Source organism: Penicillium verrucosum (genome assembly GCF_028828655.1).
Source record: "Penicillium verrucosum strain IBT 35672 chromosome Unknown utg000002l_segment0_segment0, whole genome shotgun sequence".
Classification (NCBI taxonomy): domain Eukaryota; kingdom Fungi; phylum Ascomycota; class Eurotiomycetes; order Eurotiales; family Aspergillaceae; genus Penicillium; species Penicillium verrucosum.
Window position 1 is genome coordinate 5,773,882 of NW_026643211.1, and position 9,933 is coordinate 5,783,814.

Sequence of the window (9,933 nt, forward strand, 5' to 3'; positions counted from 1 at the left end):
AGTTATTTGACTTATGTTCAAGTATACTCCTTTCCACAGTTCCCCTCTGAATTCAAACTCCAACCACCTCTGCCAACACCCACCCTTTAAGTACATGAATCATAACACTTTTTCTAGATCACAAATTGGCAAATCTGATGCCGGACTTCTGAGCCGTGAAAGTGGAGATCAGATCCATCAGCACTGGCGACAGCACGTCGTATGCCTGCAGTCCGACGGCCTTGAATTTGGCTCTCACTTCATCCATTTCCTTGGGGTGAGAACCCTGTTCAATGATGGATGAGACGAAACCGGCGAATTGTGGTTCCTGCCAGCCCGTTTCATCGGATAACTCCACGTGTACAAAGTCGAGACCCTTAAAAGGATGATCTTTCTCGATGCGTCCGAAGAGGTGCACACCGCAGTCCTTGCAGGCATTGCGTTGAATGGTAGCTTCTTTGTCCACAATCGAAAGTTTCGAGGCATTCGCTGTCACCGACACAGCATCCCGAGGTACAACTCCGACAATAGAGAAGAGAGAACCAGATGGCTTCCAACACTTGGAGCAGCCACAAGCGTGGTTGTGGGCAACATTGCTATTCAAGGTGATCTCGACCTGGTCGGAGGCGCAGCGGCAGTGGAGCTTTCCACCAGAGAAGCTACTGGAGCCTGGTGTGATGCCATTATCGATAAGAGGGTGGAGAGAGGGTGCCATGATGAGAAATAGAAAATGAGGAAGTATTATTGAGTTCAATAAAGAATTCAGAGCGAATGTTAACCCCATTTATATATAATATAAGCCCCAACATCAATCCTCAGATCTCCTCAGATCTCCTCATGAGGGGTAACGGCAACCGGAGCGTTATACCGCAGTATATGAGCACGATAGGTATAGATTGCCTATTGGTGGGGTAGGGGTTCGGATCCTGAATGGGGAAATAATTTCCCATCAACTTAGTCTCGGGATCTATACCGATCTTTTTTATTTTTTTTTCTGAGGGGAAGAAGGGAAATTCATCATGAGGAGTCTGTTGAAATCTCCAATTCTCATATATTATTTTGTATATTGACTGTACTCTGTAATAGTCTTTGGATGTTGAAGATGTCGGTTGATGTTGATGTCCGGGCAGGGCTACAACGAGAGCTGACAAAGATGGCCTTCCCCCGTGATTTTACATAATCCAAGTAAAACCAGGTGATGGGTCGGAATTCTCGGGCAAAATATCCCGTGGACTGCACTCGTGAAATTGTGAAATTGTGAACACTTGAACTCTTCAGTCTATATACAATATATATAGTTATATATATAAAAAATAATGGGCAAGTCCAAAGCAGCCAAGCGCAAGCGCAACGCACAGGTCGACCTCCCACAAAAGCTTCCCAAGGCAGTCCCGGATCTAACACCACCTCCCGATGGCGTACCTCACGAGTCCACACATCTCAATGCCGTCGTCTCGGACGAGGAACTCGACATCACAATCGAGACCCTCACAGCGCTTGCACAATACCCCAGTCTAACAAAGTCGAAGGCATGCAAGGACCTCCGAGTCGCAATCTATGACTTCCGCCAGACATGCACTACAGGTCTCAACACCGCCGGTATGCCGCTTTGTCCCTGCTCTAGGACTCTTAACTAACCAGATGATTCGATAGAGGGCGCCAACTTGACAGCCAGAATAACCGGTGCATTAGTGGACGAGAAATACATTGAAGCTAGGATCTTGCTCGCCGAGATGAGGATTCGGGGGGAACAACCTAAGATCGGAGCGTTGTGTCGCTGGGTACGAGATCTGGACGTCGTCAGCGGCCTCTCCACACAGCCCAAACCACAAGGTCATGTCCCCGTTATGCGCAGTGTGAAGGAAATGGAAATCCTCGGTGTCCTTGATGCCATCCTGCGCGTTAGCACCCCGATTGACACCAACACGGACGCCGTCGACTCAACCAATCCCATCGCCTTCCAATCCATCTGGGACCTACGCCCCTCGACAACACCACTCCCGGTCTACGCCTCAGTCCTCGACAGATCAATCTTGGACGAGGCGCCCAAGTCTCCATCCGCCCTCCGCGTCATCGAACAAACCCCTGGCCCACTCCGCAAACCTCCCAACCACCATCCCGCGATCCTCTATACCACCGCCCCGAATGCCGTCCCATTGGCTCCCGTCGGTCCTTCCATAACATACCACGCACACCCCGCCGTCCCTGGCCTTGGCCTCGCTCTCAATGTGCTTTCCGCCGCTGAATGCAGGGCGATCATCGCTGCTGGTGAGTCTGTCAATTTCCTGCCGGACGCGCCCCTTCGCGAAGATGGAGACATAAGCATTCTGGCCCACAACTTTTACTGGATCATCGACACCACATTCCACGACATGCTTTGGAAGCGAATTTCCCCGTATGTGCCGCCCTCGATCAACGGTCGCATGGTCCGAGGCGTCAATCGACGCTTCCGTGTGTACAGGTACGTGCCCGGAGCTGAATATCGCTGCCACATTGACGGAGCCTGGCCACCGTCGGGTATTCTCCCGGATGACACATACGTGTATGACTCTTCGCCCGAGGAAAAGAAGCAGAGCTCGATGTACACCTTCCTACTATATCTGAACGATGAGTTTGAGGGCGGGGAGACGACGTTCTTCATGCCAGCCCCGCGGGAGGGAACCTTGAATGGATACCCAGTGCGACCTGTGATGGGAGCTGTTGCGATATTCCCACATGGGGAGTCGAATGGGGCCTTGCTACATGAAGGTACAGGGGTGAGGAAGGGGGCAAAATATATTATTCGGACTGACGTAGAGTATGATGTGAAGCCTGGCGAAGTGTGATGATCAAGACATGAACTATGTAGAATTGGCCTTTTGCCATCAAAATGCCATTGAAAAAAAAAAGTCACGGGAAATGAGAGCTATGAAGTGTTAGAAGGTATGTCAATTTTTATATTTCATCTGGGAAGACCGCAATCAAATAGTACTAGACTGATCGAATATCATATTTTGACGTCATGCCACACTGTGTCTTTATAGAATATAGGTAGGATATGGCACTCAACATTCGGAAATGGAGATCTTTTGCTTCTATTGGTTTCATTGCTTTTGTTAACTCGAACTGAGATATTCTGAGAACATGATCGCTTGCGAGAATCGTGTTATTTTATTCATCTTGCTTAGAGAGGATCGCTGGGTATTTCTAGATGCAAATGCTATGTCTCCGAATCCCTGTACATATTGTTTGAAGTACATATTGTTTGAAGTCTGGGTCTCACGCCTTAACCCCTTCACTGAGAATAACGGCATTGGCGGTATTAACGCCACAATTGAAGTTGGATTCGCTCACCTGCGTTGCAGGCCTTTGCATGGCGCGAGCTACACGAGGTGGGTCGAAGATACAGTAAATAACTAGTAACTACCTAGGTTAGGTAACTAGTTAACTAGTTAGTTAGAACAATATTCCCGAGAATACACACAGAATGGCCGAATTTTGTTAAAATGATCAGATTTTCAACTGGGCATACAGTGACTGGACATTCATTATTACATACCTCAGGACCACAATACGAAGCTAGCGGTTAGCTTCATTTCAACCGACGATCCTCAACCTCATCGATCGATCGAACACCCAGAAAAGCGAATTCCCACCTACTTCCCCCCTCCTTTTTAGGCTTTTTAGTTTTTTATTTATTTTTGGTAAGCAGAAGCCAGCTATGCCATCCGAACCTTGCAGTTCGTCAAACCAGCTCTCTGTCCTGCCTGAAAAATGTTCCGGTTATCCATGACTATGCAGACAAACATGTGATACGGCAAATACTTGTTTGGGTAGATCCATTTGACTATTCTATCTTCAGCAATTTTAGCTCTCGAACGTTTAGGTCTCTGATTTTGGTTTTCACCCCACTTAGATAAACAGGGCCGCGTCTGCCACCTGCGATTAACCAACTGCAACCTCATTTTCTATAGTGAATAAGTTCATCATGGAGCGGATTCAGCATAAAGTTCCCAGTGAACCATTTTTGCTTCAGCTCTTTGAGCGTTGGCAGCAATCACCAGATGCTGTAGTGATCAAGGATGCTGCTGAAGGCACACAAGCAACTGGGAGTACTTTCCTACACGATATCTTAACACAAAAAGATTACATCTACAACCGCCTCAATGAAGATACGAAAAAGCGATTGTCCAGTCCAGACGAAAATGACAATGTGTTTATTGGACTGTTGGCAGCAGCCGGATATCACTACGCTGTCTTGTTCTTCGCCATCTATAGCCTGGGTGCTGTCGCAGTGCCTCTTCGTTAGCCTCCCAAGACATTTCATACATTCTATCATTCTATACTCAACTAACCTGGATAGTACCACGGGTCCTCCCTGAAGAAGCCAAATACTTCCTCAGCGTCTGCAACGCCTCTCTCCTCGCATCCTCCCCAACAGCCACAGACCATGCCCAGTCCATATCCACCGTAACCAGCACACCAACCTATACCTACACCCCACCCACCACATGCCAACCAGCCTTCACCCTCTCCTCCAACAGCGAAGAGTGCAACCCAGAAAGAGGCTTCGTCCTACTCTACACCTCCGGTACAACCGGCCCTCCCAAAGGTGTCCTCTACTCGCGTCGCAGCGCCGCGATCGGCCTCCGCACAAAAGCCGAACAACTTGGCCTCACACCCAACGACCTATGGCTGCATCAAATGCCTGCGCACTGGGGTGCTGGATTCGACTTCTTCACTACCTGCGTGTACGCAGGAACGTGTGTCGAGTTCTGTAATGCCGTGTATACGCCCGACTGGTTTTGGGGACGGATTAAGAAGGGCGATGTTACGTGTATGTTTGCGTCGCCGTCGGTGCTGGATGGGTTACTGGAGAGTTTGGGGAAGGAGAGTGGGGAGGAGTATGAGGCTGGGGTTAAGGGGTTAAGGGGGCTGAAATTATTAGCGTCTGGAGCGATGAGGGTTTCGGATAAGGCGAAGGTGGTTTGGAAAGAGTTGAGGGGAGATCGGCCGTTGGTTGTACTTTATTCAGCGACGGAGGTGGCGGGGTTGATTTCGACGACGCATTGGGAGGATGGAGAGGATGTACCAGTTGTAAGTTATTTTGGTGTTTGGTTAGCCTGATACTGATGGTTTAGGATTGCTGTGGAACGCCTCCGTCGAATTTGGAGGTGAAGCTAAGCGAGGAAGGGGAGATATGTATCAGGGGGCCACAGATTATGAAGAGGTCAGTACTTGAAGGTTGAAGAAAGTATACATGGCTGTGTTAACCATCTGCAGATATCTCTCAAGTGATCCTAACGTGATGAACAATATCTACGATAGTGAAGGCTTCTATAAAACCGGCGATGTTGGACGCCTGGAAAATAACCGCGTCTTTGTGCTTGGTCGAGCATCACATGATGGTGATTCTATACACAGCATCCTTATCATAGAATGTATACTGACATGGACCAGTCATCCGCTTCCAAGGCTGGAAGATTTACGCCCCTGAAATTGAAGACGCCCTCCACAAACACCCTGAAGTACTTCATGTCTTAGTCGTCGGCGTTCGAGACCCCAAATTCGACCAGCTAGTCGCTGCTCTCCTGGTTGTCAAGGACGGCGTGGATATAAACTCAGAGCGTCTTAAAATTACAAACCTCCGTCGCTGGCTTGCTCTAGAGCAGGGGGTCCCGATATACAAACTGCCTACTATGCTACGATGTGTCACTGGAAATCCAGATCCGCTTCCTCGGACGGGTTCAGGAAAACCGATCAAGCCCAAGATTCGGGAAATTCTGTTTGCGGATGCAGAGCGCGAGAATGGCAATGTGCAGGCGTGGAATTTGGCAACTGAAGAACCGGAAATTGGGAGGAGAGCTTGGGATTGGGCGGGCGGTGCTGCTAGGTAATGTGTATCTGTTAGGAGAGGTCTCTACGTGGTGGACGTCGAAGTGCATGCTGCAATGTGAGGTTGATTGATTGTCCAAGAAGTTAAGTTACGATGAGACTGAAAAATCCGACAATATCATTCATATCATTGAAGATTATTCGGCTGCTGCTGCTGCGGCCGCTGCATCTAGAGCGTTACAGGTCAAAGTTTTCAGCAATTCCAGATCCTCAACACCAACACTAATCCTCACCAAATGCTCATGAACCCCAAACTGGGCTGCCCATTCTAACTCTTTGAAATGTGCCAGTAGCGTATACGCACAGCATAATGTAAATTTTGCCCCTAGACTAGGCCCTTTGGCGACATGTAATGCATCGTGAAAAGCCTTCGCAGCGGACGGTGTTCTAAATGTTATCGAAAGTAAGAACCCATACCCGGCGCCTGGGCGTTTGAATCGATCGTACACGGATTGTGATGCGATACCCTTTGGATAGAATACTTCAGAGACAGTTTGGTGGGAGCGAAGAATGTTGACGAGGTTTTCTGCATTAGAGCTTGCCTTTCGAACGCGGTTGGCGACATCACGACTATTCTTTTCCATGACGAGGACGTCGAGTGGGAAGTATGGCTCGTTGGGCTGCTGGGAAAAAGCCTGTCGTATCTCATTATACCATGGTGACTTTAGGTTGAGAGCTGTACTACCGCCCATCACATTACACCCACCGCTGAACATCTTAGTGAGACTGGTACAGATGACATCACAGCTGGGGAAGAGAGCGAGGTTGGTAGCGGTTCCGACTGTATCATCAACTACTAGGAGGAATCCATAGCGGGTAGATAATTGGTGGAGATAGTCCAGATCTGCGGAGTTGAGGAGGGGGTTTCCGGGGAATTCGGTGTACAGAGCGTCAATCTTCATTCCATTTTCGAGGTCATTTTCCAGAGCAGTTAGGTTTTGGGAGGATGCATGGCCATATAGGACGCAGTCGATGGCGTGGATCCTGCTTAGGACTTTGAAGGTGTCGACATAGAGGAAGCTGCAGGATGATTTAGTATGCTTGGTTCTATATTATTGGGCTAAACTTACCCGAACACTGCAACCCGGATGTCATTTCTCCCACGCCAGTCTTGAATGGCCTTTGCGCTTTGGCTGATGGCAGACATGCCGGTTGGGTATAGAATCACGTCGCTAGGAGCAACCTTGATAGAGTCTGTACTAAACGATGAAGCGATTCGATCGTGGAGGATAGACATTGCCTTAACCGCCTCTTTCATTGGGATTTCCCTTGGCATGGGGGAATTATACTCCAACCAGTAGACAGCGCATCGGCTGGAAATACCAGATCCAGTGTGTTGCCAGAATGCCTTTGCCTCCAAAGCCAGATCTTCCGGATGGGTGATTAAATAAAGCTCGTCGTAGCTAACACTGTCCTTAGTGAGTGTTTGACTCCGTGAAACCATCTGAATCGATCCAGCTAAAGTAGCATGAAGCACAACACTCTCCGTACTTCCACAGCGCTGCAAGTATGCCTGACATTCCAAAGCCGATCTATGGCCTGCGATCAGAAGCGCACAAACCTCTGATTGATCGATCCGAGCATCCGATAACAATGGATTGGCTTTCTGCAGCAATCGTGATGCAAGCTCACGCACCACATGGGGAATGAAGAATCTCGGATAACCCGTCTTCAGCTGCGCTAGCACAGCAGGGTCTCGACTCGCCCAGCCCAGCGTGTCACGCCAGGTGGGGAGGTAAACACTGATGCCCTTGCATATTCGTCAGCTAAAAACGTGGTGGTGGTGAGGAAGTGATAGCAGGCGTACATAAGGATCTTGATCAGGCAGTGGGTAACCTAGTTTGGGATACGAGGGTGGAGGTTGAGAAGGCATTTCGGTTAGTTGTTGTGTAGTGGGTGAAGATGGGCAAGTGATTGCTCATATACTTTGTATAATTGCTTTTCCATTATCCTGGACTTGACCGGTTGCTGGTCTGTGCAAAAGCTGAGTGTAATGGCCGATCTTGGACAAAGCTAGTGGGTTCTTCGGCGTAAACACGACAGAATCTATTGATGCCCCCACTGGTATCACATTACTAGGCGATACACGGTCCACACAAATGCCCACATGTGCAGCTGAAGGTTCACTGATCGGATGCGACTGGATGCCTTATGTTCCAAAGAATAAAAAAGGTCTTTTGTCCCTGTTATCCAACTCAATTCCTCAATTCTGCCATGTCTTCGGATCCTGATTTCTGGTCGCAATCACTGGCTGCTCCAGTATCTGCACTTCTCCAGAAATGCGAACTCTTCAGTCTCATTTTACCCAGTCTTATAGTGCTCAGGAGGTCAAAACAGTTTAAAGTGGGGGATTTGGTGCCTGAATGCCTTATTTTGTACCACACCGCTCTATACATCGTATTGTAATTATTGTTACACAATATGAAGCTTTTTATCCCATACAAACGGCGACATCTCCATCTTTTTGGACGGTTCACGAGTATCAGAAATGAAGTTTTCATAAGCATACAAATAGACGTATCACCATCTTTTTGGACGCTTTGCAAGTTGCGATTCTGTAAGGATCGCATGGTTTTCAATTGGTTGACTAGCTGCGGCCTATAACTAGGCATTACTCTTAGACAGAAGATACAGGTAAACTGGAAAGTTGTCTATTGCGCTTAGAGAGGAAAGGGAGAGAGAGAGAGAGAACTATCTACAAGTGGGGACTAATGACTAGGAGCAAGCAGGGAGATCACGTGATCTCGCAACAATTACTTAATTACATAATCATGCCAAGTCCTCGCTTAGGTCAACATGTTTGTTGTGCGCTTAGTGTCAGATGGAATGCAGGCTACGCAGAAAAGGATGTTAACCCGAAGGGAATTGATATTGTAGACTCTGGAGAAGAGAGAGAAAACTAGCTACGGTCTAAACATGAGTCCTGTCAGGCAGGATCACATGCAGCCCCACATGTTTGTCACGTGATCTCCAACACTTAGTAATGCACTCTTTTTCTTGAAGACTTGGCTGGTAATAGCCATGTAGGTCATATGACCTGATGCTCTAACAATATTTGACCTTAGTTCCTATCGTCCAACATCAATTGTCTAGAGCTGGCTCGTCGACAACTTTCTTACAGATCCCATTGTTCATGAAATGATGGTGGTCGCGAAAGCCCGCACAGTACTTGATACAAGGAGGCTCATGGCAACAAAGAAAGATTTTCCGCTCGCAGTGGTTGCAGTCAACCCAGACTCGACATCCTTTACGGACTTGGTTGAGTTGCTTTGCCTCCGGTATAACATGGTCACCATTCACACATTGCTTTTGATGACATAGATGAGAAGCATCCTCTCCGGCCCGAGCTTGACGGCCTGTAGCCCATAAGACCACCTGCTGCATAACAGCAAATTTATTTGCACCTTTCCAGGATAGCTGGATATAGCCATTTCGCTTTGTAGGTTTAAGGGATACGAGGCGACACCACCCTTGCGATTCAGAGTCCTTATCGTATTTGTCGATGATAGACTGTGCATATTGTGGATCAAGCATACATCGTTGCCTTAAGGCCTTCTTTAGGTTCATGATTGTGGTTGCGCAGCGGTCTGTGTGAGGATCTAGGAGATCTGATCTCCGCTTGCAGACTTTTCTGTCGAACTTGGTGATGAGCAATCTATGGTAGATTACTACTAAGAGTGGGAGAAAGAAGGAGAAAGATTCTTTTTTGCTAAAACTAATCATGCAGGGGTTTATATACCCTGCAAACCATGTCAACATTGCTCAATTGTAGCAAACAACAAATAGCAAACAAAAGGCTCAGTCTGTAGCAAACAACATGCATGCATGCCTAGGAGTTCAACACACCTGTCAGATGAAATATAGGCTATGTAGGAATGAAAGTTAACCTTAAGGGATTAATATTGTAGACTCTGGAGAGAAAGAAAAGATGTTGGAGTCACGTGACGGCCATGTGGGGCCGCATGTGATCCCGACACATAGGATTTAGGATAATGGTTAGACAGTAGCTAGTTTTTCTTCTCTTCTTTTCTTTCTCTCTAGAGTCTACAATATTAATCCCTTGAGGTTAACATTCATTCC

At 47.7% G+C, this 9,933-nt stretch overlaps 5 protein-coding genes across 5 annotated transcripts; 2 read left to right on the forward strand and 3 right to left on the reverse strand.

Moving 5' to 3' along the window:
* Positions 1 to 118: 118 nt before the first annotated feature.
* On the reverse strand, positions 119 to 694 carry N7516_007790 (S-(hydroxymethyl)glutathione synthase; the record flags this gene model as incomplete). The annotated part of the gene is made up of 1 exon (XM_057220510.1): positions 119 to 694. The coding sequence occupies one exon, from the start codon at positions 692 to 694 to the stop codon at positions 119 to 121; it is 576 nt and encodes a 191-aa protein (XP_057074601.1).
* A 601-nt stretch (positions 695 to 1,295) lies between these two features.
* Positions 1,296 to 2,804, forward strand: N7516_007791 (prolyl hydroxylase family protein; the record flags this gene model as incomplete). Its single annotated transcript, XM_057220511.1, has 2 exons — positions 1,296 to 1,578; positions 1,633 to 2,804. The coding sequence occupies 2 exons, from the start codon at positions 1,296 to 1,298 to the stop codon at positions 2,802 to 2,804; spliced, it is 1,455 nt and encodes a 484-aa protein (XP_057074602.1).
* A 1,142-nt stretch (positions 2,805 to 3,946) lies between these two features.
* Positions 3,947 to 5,855, forward strand: N7516_007792 (class I adenylate-forming enzyme family protein; the record flags this gene model as incomplete). The annotated part of the gene is made up of 5 exons (XM_057220512.1): positions 3,947 to 4,262; positions 4,322 to 5,055; positions 5,100 to 5,188; positions 5,242 to 5,366; positions 5,419 to 5,855. 5 exons carry the CDS (start codon positions 3,947 to 3,949, stop codon positions 5,853 to 5,855), a joined length of 1,701 nt encoding a protein of 566 aa, XP_057074603.1.
* A 135-nt stretch (positions 5,856 to 5,990) lies between these two features.
* On the reverse strand, positions 5,991 to 7,726 carry N7516_007793 (cystathionine beta-lyase; the record flags this gene model as incomplete). The annotated part of the gene is made up of 3 exons (XM_057220513.1): positions 5,991 to 6,873; positions 6,924 to 7,603; positions 7,661 to 7,726. The coding sequence occupies 3 exons, from the start codon at positions 7,724 to 7,726 to the stop codon at positions 5,991 to 5,993; spliced, it is 1,629 nt and encodes a 542-aa protein (XP_057074604.1).
* A 1,208-nt stretch (positions 7,727 to 8,934) lies between these two features.
* On the reverse strand, positions 8,935 to 9,420 carry N7516_007794 (zinc-binding loop region of homing endonuclease-domain-containing protein; the record flags this gene model as incomplete). The annotated part of the gene is made up of 1 exon (XM_057220514.1): positions 8,935 to 9,420. The coding sequence occupies one exon, from the start codon at positions 9,418 to 9,420 to the stop codon at positions 8,935 to 8,937; it is 486 nt and encodes a 161-aa protein (XP_057074605.1).
* Positions 9,421 to 9,933: the final 513 nt, after the last annotated feature.